We start from the raw sequence: 15627 nt of genomic DNA on the forward strand, positions 1-15627 counted from the left end.
TTACTGCAAAAAAGTTGGGCATTTCGCAAAAGTTTTTCTCAAGCTGAAGGGGCAAAAGAATTTTAAGAAACCAACTGTATGCATGATAGATTCTGATTCTTCTTCAGATGCTGAAGTGGTTTCTGTAGTTACCGTCTTTATTGATGGTGAAGTCATAGAAGGAGATCCTAAGGATTGTGTTGATCTCATAGTAGATATTCAAGTAGGTTCTAAATGTGTTAATCTCCAAGTTGATTCTGGTGCAAAAATAACTATGATTACACAGAAACTTTTTGATGAAACGTGGAAAGGTACCCAACCCCTTCTTCCCCCTGACCGCACGCCGGTATTGTATGAAGGTCGGAAGACCGATCTTCTAGGCTTTTTTGAAGAAGAATTGTGTTTCAAAGGAAGGAGAATTAGGGGGAAGATCTATGATGATGTTAAGGGACTTAATATTTTAGAATGGTTACACCAAGGTCTCTTCAAGATCATTTTGAGACCAGGAGCCAAAGACCAAGTTCTTGCTGTTGAATGTTCTGATGAAGTCCAGTTCATTCAAAAAAAGTTCCAGTCTGTGTTCAGCGGTGATCTGGGGAAAATAAATGGATTTAAACATAGAATAATAGATCCTTACCGGTAAAACACAGATTGAGGGGTGTACCTTATAGCGTCAGGGAAGATTTAGACAAGGAGTTAAAGCAACTGTGCGAGAAAGGAGTTATCGAACCAGCAGAGTCATCTCTTTAGCTTTCACCCTTGGTCATGGCCAGGAAGAGGTGTGGCCAACTCAGAGTATGTAGTTGACTTAAGGTCCGTAAATAAAGAAATTTGGGTCGACTCACATCCCCTTCCTGAAATCCAAGATTTGTTTGCATCTACAAAAGGTGCTAAGTTTTTCACGAAACTCGATCTGACCAGCGCTTATCTCCAGGTTGAACTGCATCCTGAGTCACGTCATCTTACGGCTTTTGTCTCTCCTCTGGGGACATTTCAATATCGACGCATAACGTTTGGGTTGGCATCCGCAGTGTCGGTATTTCAACGAGTGATGAGTAACATTCTCAGAGGAGTTGCAAAAGATTCTGTTTCACATGACCTGATCTTACTTAAGGTGTTAGGTCTTTTTTAAGAGCATGGTATTGTTCTTAAATTAGAAAAGTGTCATTTTTTTTGCACTGAGGTGGAATAATTAGGGCATATTCTGACTCAAGATGGTATCAAGCCCACGCCCGGGCTTTTGGAAGCTATCTCCAATGCTGCCACTCCCACAAATAAAACTGGAGTCAAATCTCTTTTGGGACTCTGTGAGTATTACTCGAGGTTTATACCTCATTATGCTACTATAGTTCGCCCTATCAGCAATTTATTGAAAAAGGGGAGTACATTTGTGTGGAGTGACGAATGTGTGTTGGCTTTCCAAGAAGTTAAAGATATGTTAAGTGAAAGTTCCTTACTCAAACCCTTTGACCCGAGATTACCATGTTGCTTAACGGTTGATGCCAGTCAAGTGGGTTTGGGAGCCACATTGACTCAAGTGGAGGATGGTGTTGAAAAAACAATAGGTTTTGCTTCTAGAGTTCAAAAATCTCAGAATTACAATATCCAGTCATCGAAAAATAACTTTTGGCTTGTGTATGGGCTATCGAGAAATGTCGCTCCTATGTGTGGGGTAAGCGGTTTTTGCTACTAATAGATCATAAACCCCTGGTCAACATTTTGGGTGGAAATTTTACTAAATGTTGCACCCCCAGGATTATGAGAATGCTGAGTAAGCTATTGCAATATCATTTTGACATAAGGCATATCTCTGGAGGTAAGAATGGGAGAGTGGATTTTCTTTCTAGATTTCCCTCTGTAGACTCCCATGAAGATGAAGTTTCTTTTGTTGACCTCATTGATGAGGACTGTGAAGATTGTCTTGTTGCAGGTGTGGACATCCCGGAGTTGAAATTCTGTTCTGAGGATGAGTGGAAGTTAGCTTTTGCAAATGATAGTATTCTTCAAGAAGTTTGCAATTCCATTAGTTGTGGGTGGCCCAGGGAAAAGGTTCTGTCTCCCTCTCTTCAACCATTTTCAAAGGTTGAAGATGAACTATCTGTGGAGGATGATATTCTGTTACGTAATGACACACGTATTCCTCCACACTCGTTTAGGAAGGAAATTATAATTAGAGCTCACGAAGGACATTTAGGGTCTTCATTTACCAAATGTCGCATTCGTGACACGTTTTTGTGGCCGGGAATGGACACAGAAGTTGATGAGTTTGTGATGGATTGTTGCATCTGCAAGTCATCTGATAAGTCCCTTAAAACTTATGTTTCTCCATTAGTTCCAGTTGAGTGTCCAGACCATCCCTGGGAGAAGCTGGGTGTTGATGTCATGGGACCTTATATGACCCTCAGTGGTAGTTCTAGATTTATTTTAGTTTTGGTTGATTATGCATCAAAATGGCCTGAATTGAAGTTGGTTAAAGAGGCTGATTCTAAAGCCATTATCGAGTTTTTGAGCGAAGTCTGGGGGAGAGAAGGTTTTCCGGAAACTCTTGTATCTGGCAATGGCAGACAATTTGTCTGTAGAGAGTTTGAAGAATTCTTGTCTATCTCTGGGGTAAGGCATATTAAAAGTTCTCTCTCTCTATCACCCTCAGGGAAATGGACTTGTTGAGAGAATGAATAGGGTGGTTGGTGACTGTTTAAAGTGGGCAAAGGGCAGTAATCGTGATATAGTAAAATCACTCAATAGCATGATATGGTTTTATAGAACCACCCCACATTCCTCCACGAAAGTATCTCCTTTTGAATTGATAAGGGGAAGGAAGCCCAATACTTCTTTTCGTCCAGGATGGATGTCCAAGTGGGTTAATAATGAGTCAGATGTCGAAAAATGGATGTCTCTTGTGAAAGAGAATAATTCTATCACCCAGAGCAAGCAAAAGATGAGTTTTGACACTAAGAGGGGTTTGAAATTAGCCATTCTGAAGGTTGGTGACACTGTTAAAATAAGGAAATCTACTCATGTCAATAAAGGTGAAAGTAAATTTGGTCCTTCTGTCAAAGTTATGAAAATTGTTGGAAATGCTATTCAAATTGAAGGTGGTTATTGGTGGAACTTGATCAAGGTAGCTAAGGTTCAGTGTTCTAACCAGAAGCCATCATCAAAGAATAACATTGAGTCTTTTTATGGAAGGGGAAATGTTTCTGGAGCGATCAGGAAGAGCTCCTGCTCAATTGTTAAACCAAAAGGTTTAGAGAATAATCCTTGTTAATGTCTTTTTACATTTTTTTTGATGAATTGTTTATTTTCAGTTTTTGTTGTTGTTTTTTTGTATTGAGAAGGAAATGTAATGTAGTAACCTGTGATAACCATTTGTTAATTACTTGTCTAGTGTTTCTTTAAGAGCATTCTAATGATGCTTAGTTACATTGGAATGCACTTGCTGTGATTCTTGAGTTGAAGTCTGTTGGAGCTGGTGGGTTTGAAACTAGCTCCTTATCCATGTAACATACAATAAATCATCTCAAGATACTTGGCGCATCCTGGCTCTTTACCACACAGTGTCTCCCACCATCTCAAAAAATGACTCTAGAAATACTCCATCTAAAGTGTCAATTGATACCACAGCCACAATACGACCAATGTAGTTCATAGAACTCCTGGTTGATGCTAAGATACCATTGATGTTATGTATGAACATCTATCAGCACAATTGCTTTGAGCCTAGTACACTTTAGCTTTGTGATGCTTCTTTATTCTGATGAAGTCACAATACACTGATTTTCAGCTTCTCTCCTAGCGCATGCTTTGCTGCTGGAGTTTCAAGAGCTTATTGATACACCAGCACATAATTACGGGGCAATAACTGACCCTATGCTCACAAAAGAACCACTCAATCTCATAATACAGATCTTCCCAATAAACCGATACAAGGCAATGGGAGGAATGCTTGCAAATAGTCTAAACCACAGGCAGTAGCTCCGGGTGCTACCCCATATTTGTTTGCCCACTGTGCCACTCTAAACAGAGATACACTTTATGCAATTTGGTTCTGACCCTTTTCCTCATTGGGAAAGTCCATCCGATACTGCAAGGCTAGCCCCTGTTCAGAAGCCTCTCCAGACTGGTTTTGTCCTTATTAGGACTCTTCCGTTAGGAATAGCAAAAGTCCCACGTCTATAAAAAACCTTGGTCACTTAGGGTATTACATTAAAAACACAGAAGGTTATGGGAGGAATGCTTGTAAATAGTCAAAACCTCTGGCACTCCCTTTGGATAGAACTTTACAGTTCACATGTTTGATCTTGCCATTAACCTAGACTCATTATGTTGGCAAATTATTCACCCTGCTCTAGTCACACTTGCTCAGAACGTCCTGGAAAATACAACGTATTTATTAACACAAGGTCACAAGGTCTGCAAAGGGTATATCAGAGAGGGGGCTCAAGCCTACAAGAGCAGACTGAATAACATTCATGTGCAACTGTAGCTGAGATCCTAGAATGTCTGACTAGCCCATTACATACATTAGACCACAAAGAAAATCAGATTTCACACTCTCAACATTCCTTGGTGCATAGCGAAGTTACAAAACCTAAAACAAGATGGCAGAGACGAATGGCAAGCTAGTTAAAAAGCTCTGGATTAAGAAGAAAATGAATATAAATAGTTGTTAAATCAAAAGCCCAAAAAATGCTACATGTGCCATTCAGAGTTGGGCTAAAATTATTTGCAGGAAAAATGTATATGCATTTCACTGAGAGAATACTCTGTTCATCCTTTAAAAGTCAGTCAATCCGACTAATTCCTGTAGACAGTCACAACGCCTATATTCTGATACAAAGTTCTGAAATTAAATTCCCTCATGTTAGACTTGGCACCATTGGCTTGAGTCTCCTTACCACTTTTTGCTGTTGCCTCATCTGTTTTTGTTGGTCTAGATGTTTTGGGCACTTTGCCACTGCTGTTCAGTACCAAAGTGAAAGTGCTCCCTACTGTAAAAGGATGTGATGGATTAGTGATTCCATGATTGGTATTTGATTTACTTGTCAGACCCTAGTACAGTGCACCATGTATGCCCAGGGCCTGTAAATCAAATACTGCTGGTGGGCTTGCAGCACTCATTGGGCCACCCACAGAAGCATCTTGTAAAACATGGCTCAGGCCTGCCATTGCAGAGTCTGTGTGCAGTCTGGGACTGCCATGTTGACTTGGTAAGTGCACCCACTTGCCAGTCCCCAAACCTTCCCTTTTCTACATATTAGTCACACCTAAGGTAGGCCCTAGGGCAGGGTGCATTGTATGTGAAATGTAGGACATGCCCTGATGTGTGTGGCATGTCCTGATAGTCAATTACAGCAAATTACGTTTTTCACTATTGCAAGGCTACCTGTTCCCATAGGCCAGAATGGGCAGTTTGAGTATAACATCTTATACTCCTAACTGACTCAGGAAACTAGTTAAAAATTCTAGTTTAGTATGTCTGAACTCAGAATGATAAAATACATCTTTTAGTGAAGTTGGTTTTAACATTCTGTGTTTGAAAATATCACTTTTAGAATGCAGGTATTTTCTTGCCTAACCATCCAGCCTGCCTCTGCTAGGATGTGTATTGCATGTCTGGCTGGTGTGTGACAGGGACTGGGGTGGCTCCAGGAGACAGAGTGAGTCAGCACTAGGCTGAATAGACCTTGGGAGTGGTGGGAGGAGTAGCACCTGGGCCTGAATAGGGCTGTGCCTGCCTTCCACAATGCTGGCTCCACCTCCTGTGGTGCGTCTGATGACCCTGGCCCACACTGACAAAGGAAGAAGTTGTGCACTAGCAGAATGCACCCAGAACTGGTTTGGACTAGGTCTGCCTTCAGAGACACAGGATTTGTGTGTATAAAAGGGGGACCCAGACCCCAGAACTTTAGATCACTTCTGGGAAATCAAGAGGAACCTTTGCCAAGCAGAAGAAACTGGAGAAACTGAAGGAGGAGTACTACCCCTGTGCTATTTGCTGTCTGGGGTTGGCCTGCAGTGGGTACTTATTGCCAAGTAAAGGAGAAAAGGACTTTGCTGTTTGCTTTGTCATCTTGAGTTAGATCTCCAAGGGCTTGAACTGAGCTTGCCTCCTGTCTGAAGTCTCAGGGACACAAAGACTTCACCATCAGCTCCCCTGAATTTCCTTGCTGGGAATTCTAACCTACAGAGAGGTGCCTGCAGCTGTTCAGGACCTCTAGAGGCTGTTTGTCGCTGGGAGCTGGAAGCACAACGCAACGAGTAGAAGCATGTCGCCGCCGCAGCAGTTGCCGTCGCATCGCCGAAGAAGCGTGCCACCGCCGCAGCTATTCACCATCGCATCACAGACGAAGTGTGTCGCATCACCGGAGAAGTGTGCCGCCCCCACAGAGGTTGCTGTTGCATCACCAGAGAAGCGTGTTGCAGTGCCTGTCGCGGCTCCAAAGATCATCGAAGTCGCTGCACGGCCATCAGGCGTGCATGCATCACATCCACGTTGTTGCATCGCATCAAAGACGCCATCTCACCAGATCGTGGCATCGCATCGAGGGGCCATCTTGTGGCATCGCACTGGATCACAGTAAGAAACCAACACATCACCTCCTCTCCGGTAAGGAACAGGCACATCCCCTCCCCTGCGCTGCAGTAAGGAACCGACGCATCACCTCCCCCGACGCAAGGAACCTACACATCACCTTCCCTGCGACCCTTTTGTTTGTTTTGCGTGACGCATCCAAGATACTTTGAGAGTTAAGTGTCGCATTTACCATTTACATTGAACTAAGCTATTTCTACCAATTGAGTCATATTTTTATTACAGTTTTTCTGGATTTTTGTTGTTTGGTCTTGTGTTAAGTCTAGTAAAGATTACTTATTTTTCTAAACTGGTGTGGTGTCCATTTGTAGTGTTTTCACTGTATACTGTGTGTGTTCACAGATGCTTTACACACTGCCTCTACCAAGCTGCCAAGGGGGTGAGCAGGGGGTTATTCAGGAGTGTATCCCCCTTTCCCTGACTAGAAGCAAGGGTCCCAATTTGGATAAAGGTGTATACCATTGCCAACTAGAGACCCTATTTCTAACACCTCAGATGTTGTGTGTTTTTGTTTATCAAAATTCTAAGCTTTATTAAAAACTATTTTTAATTAAATCTCTACGTTTTACATTCCATAAAGTTTGGCAACGGCACCTAGTAAAGGTTCCTCCTTGCACTCAGTAAGTCTTACTGATGGTCTGAACTGTAACAGACCTCTTAGGATTTTTTTTTAAAAATTTATGAAGAAGAGGACAAAAATAAAATTAACCTGAGAAATGACGTCCTCGGTTGCTATACAATCAGTGGATCTCTCTGAAAAACGCAAACTAAACAGGAACCCTGCATGTGTGGAAATGCACCATTCTCTTCAAGAATTTTTTTTTTAAACTTAATTTCCCAAGGGAGCCTGCCACTCACCTGAATCCTTTGGTAGTATCAGAGAGGTTCTTGGTGACGACGTATGCCACTGGAAGTGTGTGAGGGTAACACCTTCTAAACAAATGTCTCCATATTGGGTTTGGAGTAATGTGGTAATTTTTCTGTACACCTTTTTTCTCAAGCAAATGACTGTAATTACCCACAAACTTTTAGCTGGGTTCCCCAATACCCTTTGTTGGAACATGTGATACTCTTTCCCTCTACTAACCTTAAACAACAACATTATTGTAAATTACTTGGGTTGTATATTCATATTGTGCACAAAGGGGCATTGTCCCAATTGTATGTGATGTTCTCAGTTTGAGTGAGACAAAGGCTGTATCGGATGAAAATCCAAATATGGTGAAAGTCTGCCAGGGTATAGGAGATGTATGATCTGCGGGGTCACAGAAACTCGTTGGTTAGGAATCAGCTGAGTGACATGCAGTCAGAACACAAGCAACACAGATTACCCCAAAGCAGAGCCTGGGGTCATCATTCTACATACTTGTGTTGCAACATGTGCCTCTTGTCTCTAGAGGTATGTTTTCTATGGGTAAAATTGTTTCTTCTGCCATGCTCGTGCTCACTCCTAGTGGTAGTGGTAATTGACAAAGCTCAGGACAACATTAACAGTGACAGCCTTTCGCCATGCAGTGCCAGATTTAGCTGGCAATTTCCACTGCTGAGAGTGTCGCCTCTTGTTATGCAATAAAGTTTCCCCAGGGCGCTGCACCATAATGATGAGTCCCACTACATGATGACGTTAGCAGTGTTGGCTCCTCCGCTAAGGTGGGGGAGCATTGCCCCACTGCTTTTTTCAGTAAATAAAAAAAAGGAAAAATAAAATGGTAATGACTCGACATTATTATCGTTTTATATGTTCCTGCTGTGGCGTCTTGGCAGGGCAGGGCGGATCTGCTCTGCTGTCAGAGCAGGGGGAGAAGTGGTGGGCACTATGTAAGTGCAGATTCCAAACATTCATACACACTTTGCATGTACTCCACCCAGGCTGTATTAAGTAACATGCCCAGGCTCCCATTCCCTGGCTGATAGCCGAACCACGGTACCCAGACCAATCACAATGCTGCATTGCAGCATTGTGATTGACAATGGGAGCCTAGGAGCCCAGGTGCTTCCTGCTTTCAGTTAAGAAGCCAGTAAGTGGTCGGAGCGGACAGAGGAGAGGCGGCGGCCACGCTGCTGGTCGACCGGCCTGCAGGTAACTGATGTTTTTTTTAAAACTCCCCATCCCTGCCCAATGCTGCTTCCAGGGAGCAGCCGCCACAGGACCTTAGCCAACATATTGAAACAAAATTACCTCTGTTAGCTCAAATGTCATCTTTGATTCGCACAATAAGGATCTGTGTACAACTACTTTCTCAGGTGAAACTTGAACATAGGGACATTATACATGAATAAATAATGAACTTTCTACGGCTGTGGTATGAAAGTCACTCAGTTTTGCCTCATCTTGCTAAAATATGTCCAGTTGAGAAAATATAATAGCTGCGTGCACAAATGCTCAAACCATACCTGGGCTGTCTGTTGGAGTTGGAGTATGGATGGATTACGGAAATCCACGACTCATAGGTCCTCTGGTAGATGTTTGTGATTCCTCAAATATGCAAATGTACGCAAATCACAGTTCCTACTTTTGTACAAGAAATGTCACGAACGCAACCCTTTAAGGTACGCAATGCACTTCACCCATCATCAGCTTTGCAGCAATTTAGCAAACTAACCTCATATAGCATTCAGACTTTGGCCGTTTGATTGTTATTAATTGAGAGACAGATTAAAATCACAGACCCGCTTAATTTTTGACTAAGGGGCATATTTATGAGGCCCTTGCGCCACGTTTACGCCGCTGTTGTGTCACGCAAGGTGGCGTAAACGTGGCGCATCCCTACGAACGATTTACAACGTGACGCATCTAGGCAGATGCGTCATGTTGTAAAGCCCTGCGCCGCTTGTGGGCGTTCCGGCGCAGGGTGGGCGTTCCGGGGCAGGTGCGCCTCGCAAAAGTGGCTGAGTGAAATCTATAAGATTTCACTCAGTCACTTTCAGGCCAATGCTGCGTCAAAAGCCTGCGCCTGCTTGAAGCAGGCGTAGGTCTTGATGCAGCATTGGTCAGATAGGGCACTCCCCCGAGCCTTGCTGGAGCTGCGTCGCGCTTGCGACGCAACTCCAGCAATGCGCCGCCTTTACAGCACAGATGCGTCACGCATCTGTGCCGTTTTTGCCCCATGGTGCGCCGCATTGTAAATGCGGCGCACCATGGGTGGCGGAGCTGTGGCGCACTGTGGCGCACATTAACTGGCGCATCCCTGGGGATGCGCCAGTTAACATAAATCTGCCCCAATGTGTTTTCTTTTCTTTTAGCCCACTGAGTTGTTGCGCTATAATAAATGTTTCAAACCAAAATAAGAGGGACGAAATGTATGTACCACTCAAAGCAAATGAAACAATGTGTGTAAGCATGTGTGTGGGTGTACACAAGAGTGCGAGTTTGAATTTCCACGTGAATGAGCACATTTATTTCCAACTGTGCCTTCTGGTTGTAAAAAACGTTATGAAATATGTATACAAAAATGTTCAGTGGGGAAAGTTTCTGAACCTTATAAACTATATTTATCAAAACTGTAGAGTGTATCGGCGAACTACAAATCCCTAAAATTCAGAAAATGTTTTTGTTGCAGAATTATATTATTTTTACAAAATCCCAACATATTTAGTTTCTTCAGTGAAATTATATTAAAGCAAGGTTTATTGTAAAATGTCAGTGTATGGTACGAGCTTTTCTGTAGGGAGGTGTATCATGTGCTACCATTTTCGTCTTACATTTTGTTTTCTTGATTCTGTGCCAGCACCTAGAAATACTGCAGACAGCACTTCAAACAAGCAGGTGAGTGTTTCCTCCACTTTTTTTTTTTGAATTTTCTCTAAGCAAATTGTACTGCAAGGCGTTTTGCTAAGTGCCCCCTCTAACCAATTACAAAAAATTCAACCAGTTAAATGTTATTTTTGCACAATTTTTTTTTCATCAAATTTGCAAAGGGTTTTTTCCTGTACGTGCAGGGTAGAAGGAAATTAGATGAAACATATCTCTGTTCAGAAAGATATATGTTGATCAAAATGACACTTTAGCCACTTGTTTCTGGTGCACAGTCGCATAGATTGTTAATTATAATCAGAGTCCCTCGTATCTGTGGCAGTGGAGAACCAATTTATGTGAAAGAGATTACTACATTATACAGCAAGAAAAGGAAAATGATGAAGCATAATGCAGCACTTTCTTTGCCACTATTGTTTTGCAATTGTGTAGTTTTAATACATATAAACTCTGAATGGGCAAACGTTTTACCTCTTTAGTATACATTTGATTCTTTCAGTAAAGCAAACATCAGCTGAAAGGTGACAACTTAACATTTGCAAATGGTCTGCCACTGTGAGGTATCACACAAGTTCTCTTTTTAGTTACTTATGATCTAAAACATTTTTTTGTCTGAAATCTGCAAATTATGCAGATTATGTGACAAGTGTGATAAATCAATAATTTTTCACATTACACTCTAGCAGTAGAATTTCATAATGTCACGTGCCCTGCCTATAACGTATCACACTCTGACGCCAGGAGCAAAATTCATTTATAATTATAACAAGATTCTGCCAATTATTTATTAAATGTGTAATTGACTCCAGATCGCAGTGTAGCATTTGCAAATACCACAACATCATTATACCTTTCAAATTTCTAAATTGTTATGCAATTTCATGAAAAATACAACTTGAATACAATTTTGTCTCCTGTAGTAAATCTTAATTTAATTTTATTGTAGAGATAATGACCATTTGTAGAAATAAATGTATTCCGCTTAACACATACATTAAACATAGAGTTCTCATAAATCACTCATACTTATTTCCAGGGGAGTCCACTGATCCAGAACACCGTTCTTTAATCTTCTGACAGGAATGTTCAGCATATTTTTTTTGTTTAAAAGTATTCATGAACACCATTGTCCATTGAGTTAATCCAATGTTAATAAATTTGTGAAGAGTAACTCTGAGAGTTGAATTTTGTATTCAGAGTCGATTGCTTAATGCCAATACCATTTTTCCTCCACCAATTTCGTTTTCTTCTAAATTTAGTTTGTACTGTAGATCCTGATTAACATAAGTTGTATATTTATCATTGTGCTTCGTCTTTAGCACCAAGTATCAACGTGTATGCATTAAGATGGTGGGTTTATCTTGAGCCCCTGCGCTGTCGGAAGAGGCACCAGATAGGGATACCCATTATCCACTATACTGTTTGCAATTGCAGTGAAGCCCTGAGCTTCGACTCTCAGACAGGGTAATGTATTTTATGGTCTGGAACATGGGGGCACACAGCTCTAGGTGTCATATGCTACTCTCTCTTGTTTGGGAGTGATCAGATGCGGAAGGCACCTGTATTGGGCTCGTCCACGTTGATGCACTGTGAGGTCTCCGAGTGAACTGGAGAAAGTCTAATGCCTTCCCTTTGCTTGCTCTGTGCTCAGATGACTGACCTGCGGAGCTCAGGGACGAGAACCAATTGGAGCCACATAGCTTCCGCTATTTGGGAGTGTACATTTTTCATTCTGAAACCCAAATAATAGAAGCTAATATACAGATGACCCTCATATCCTGCAACATCTTATCTCCTTCTGGCACATGCTGACCCTGTCTGTAATGGGCTGTGCAGTCCTCATGAAAATGGTGGTCCTACTATGGTTACAGCCTACCCTTTCCACCCATCCCGTTAATTTACCCAGGGCCATTTTTCAAAAAATAGGTGGACTGATCCTGACCTTACTTTGGGGCACAAATCTGAGAAGGATTCTTTGCCCAAGCTGTGACTTCCTGTTAAAGAGGGCAGACTAGTGGTCCTAGACCACAAGTTGTTCTATTTGGCTGATCATCTATTATGGGCAGCATGGTAGAAAGAGGCATGATAGTTTACTCCTTGGGCAGGACATGCAGTGTTTCCTTAATAGGTCGACTGGCTCTAATTGATTCTATATCCCTTGTGAACATCACAGGGCTCTGCAGGAAGTACCCTAGTCTCCACACTCAAGTATGTTGAGGCTATAGCACTTCAGTGGACCTGCACCATCTTTCCTTAAACCAGAAAGTTACTTGCTCCAGTGTTTATCTACCCTACACCCTTGCAAGGACTTGAGTGGCTTGCACATGCCGGAAAGGGTTGGCCTAAGGCCCGTAGGGGTGCTTTTCGAAAATGATACAATCAGAGATTTTCTGGGGCTTGTCTACGAGTTTCGACTCCCTCCCCACCACTTCTTACTTTACAGTGCTGTTAAGGCCACAATGTGCATGCTTTAGAAGGCTAGTGCAGCCAAACCGCTGACAGATATGAGCCTTCAGACCATCTGTCCGATAGCTGGAAAGATCCGGGCTGTCTCAGTGTTATATTCTACATTGGTAGGACAAGCAGAGATTGGCCTACAGGAACTGCACGAATGTTGGGCAGGGGATATCGGCACCCCAGTTACTGATCAAGATTGGGATTTTGTTCTGAAGTCCATACCTCGAAAGTCACATAACAGTAGGTTTAAACTCATACGATATTACTTTCTGCATTGAGTATACATTACCCCATGAAGATTGATTCTATGTTCTCTCTGGCACATGCAACATGCCCGAGGTGTGATGGTGAAGGGGCAGATTTCTATCATATGGGTGTGGAGCTGTTTTGTCGTCTGCATTAACAAGTAAAAGGTGACTAATCTTGTATTTTCTGTACGGAGGTACTGTCGTTCTTCCCAATCCAAAAGGCCCAATTCAAACCACCCTTTTATTTTCTGATGATATTCTTTTCCTATTTGATTTAGGGGGTTTGTTTTTTGGTGGGTGTAATGCTGGTTATTGTTCCATTGCCTTTGTGCTTCTGCTACGTATGTCCTTTGGTCCATTGGGATGATGTTACTGCCCTTGTCGGAGGGCTTTATAATGAGCGAGGGGCTGTCTTTTAGCTCAATAATATCCTACCAGTCCTGTGATGAGAAGTTGCCTCTTCGATAATCTGTTTGCCAGTTTCTCTGGATGTTAGTCAACTCGCCTACCACCAGCTCCTGAAAGAGGTCTAGTCGGTTCCCTGGTGGAAGCTGTGGACAGAATTTGCTTCCTGGTTTAAGACCACTCCCAATATGTTCGCCTGTCATGAAGCAAATTTTCTATAAGATAGTTAGTTAGTTGGTCCTTCAATAATTTGTCACCCTGATTCTGTGTCAGCTATCTGATCTACGTTGTCCAAATCATGGATGCTTAGTGATTCTGGAATATCGGCAATCTGAAAGGAAGAAAACCTACAGGCTTCTACTTGCTCTTTTGTTGGTACTTCGGATTTCATTTGGTGAAATTTAGGTCATTTTAATTTCCATACATATTTATATACTTCAGTTCTAGTACCACAAAGTCAGGGCGTGATATGTGGTAGAATGTTAGGCCCAAACTGAGTAGTTGTTTCTGATTGTTGTTCGATGCCACTGATGAGATATTGACCAATCGGGGTTTGTTATCTTCAACTGATGTTTCTGAGTCTATTTGTTGTTCCGATTCCTTCCTTGACACCTTCCTTTTGCCCCTTCTTGTTCTTCGTTTTCTTTGGGTTGACCTTGCATTGTTCTGCCCCTTCCCCCTTGTCTCGTAGTCATTGTTAGTAGCCAAAGTTCCTTGTGAAAATCCAGTTTTTCTTTTGGAGTTTCATCTGCAGTGGATCCGGCATCCAAGTTTATGTCACTCTCACTCTGTGGTGTCCTGGTGAAGGAAATACATTTTTCCCTTGCTCTCAGGTGATCAAACTTTTTGGCAAACGTATAAAGGGTGGTAACATCATCCTAATGGACAAAGGGACATACGTAGCAGAAGCACAAAGGCAATTGAACAATAACCAGCATTACAACCGCCTAAAAACAAACCCCCTAAATCAAGTGGAAAAAGAATATCATCAGAGAATACAAGGGTGGTTTGAATTGGGCCTTTTGGATTGGGAAGAACTACAGTAACTCCGAACAGAAAATACAAGATTAGTCACCTTTTACTGTTACCACAAATACATAAGTGCAAACATAACCCACCTGGAAGGCCAATAGTGAGCTCAATTGGATCTCAGTTGGAAAATAGCCCTAGATTCCTAGATCTGTTCCTAGAATATGTGACCAGCCTCCCATCTCATTTAAAAGATGGTACTAATTTCCTGAAGAAAATAGAAAACATTCCATGGAGAACTGAATATATTATGTATGGTCACAATGGATGTTGTGTCTTTATACACTTCGATTGAACATGACAAGGGAATACTTGCATGGACAAGCCTCATGAGGGATAGGCCAGTGGAATGGCTGGAACATACACATATGCTCATGGACATGCTGCAGTACTGCCTAACACATAGCATCTTTATGTTTGATGGAACGTTTTACCGTCAAGAACAGGGGACAACTATGGGCACCTCTTTCGCCCCCACCTAAGCAAATCTTTTCATCGGGTGGTGGGAGAAGGAGGTGGCTGGGGCAGAGAAAAATAATCCACATACGGAAAAGGTGGGTTATTGTTTGCAGCTCTCCTTGTCCAAAAGCAATGCTGGCTTCTGCAGGAGGTGGGGAGCCAGCTGGAACCGCAGGCCATTGGGGCTTCCCTGCGGTCCCCAATGTGAGGCCAGGCCCTAGGGGTTTGGGGACCCTGGGGCCAAGTGGCAAAGGGAAGGGGGGCCATGTGGCCCCTTCCCATAAAGGTTACAAAAATAACAGAAGGCAAAGCCGAGGGAGATGGGGTCTCCGGGACCCAAACCGGGCTTGGGCGTAGCCAGAACAGCCCCCTTACCGTTTAAAAAAAATAAAATAAAATAAATGGCTCAGGCCCATGGGGATGGGGTCCCCAGGGCCCAGGGCTGAAACAAAATTAAGGGAAGAGGTCCACACAGCCCCCTTCTATAAAAATAAAGGAACAGAGAAGACGGCATCTCACCGGAGGCACGCCCCCTCCCTACACCACTCTGCAAATGCACCTCCTGGTGCGTTCCGGGTTGGGGGATTGAGTCCCCTTGAATCTTAGGGTCCTTAGGGGCCAACTAGCCCACCTGGTACCTCCAGTAAGCCCCACACAGTGGGATTGCTGAGAGGTGGTCAGAAGCCAGGCCCCTTTTAACA

General features: G+C 42.8%; 1 protein-coding gene across 4 annotated transcripts in view; it reads left to right on the forward strand.

Moving 5' to 3' along the window:
* SMOC2 (SPARC related modular calcium binding 2) overlaps nucleotides 1-15627 on the forward strand; it is a 1417970-nt gene that overhangs the window by 1203546 nt on the left and 198797 nt on the right. For 2 of the 4 annotated variants that reach the window (XM_078648720.1, XM_078648721.1), the window contains exon 12: nucleotides 10303-10340. The exons of the other annotated variants lie outside the window; for them this stretch is intronic. In XM_078648720.1, the coding sequence (XP_078504846.1) occupies nucleotides 10303-10340 (38 nt within the window). The remainder of the gene's footprint in view (nucleotides 1-10302; nucleotides 10341-15627) is intronic. 4 annotated transcript variants of the gene reach the window in all.

This window comes from Lissotriton helveticus, chromosome 6 (assembly GCF_964261635.1).
Source record: "Lissotriton helveticus chromosome 6, aLisHel1.1, whole genome shotgun sequence".
NCBI classification, from domain to species: domain Eukaryota; kingdom Metazoa; phylum Chordata; class Amphibia; order Caudata; family Salamandridae; genus Lissotriton; species Lissotriton helveticus.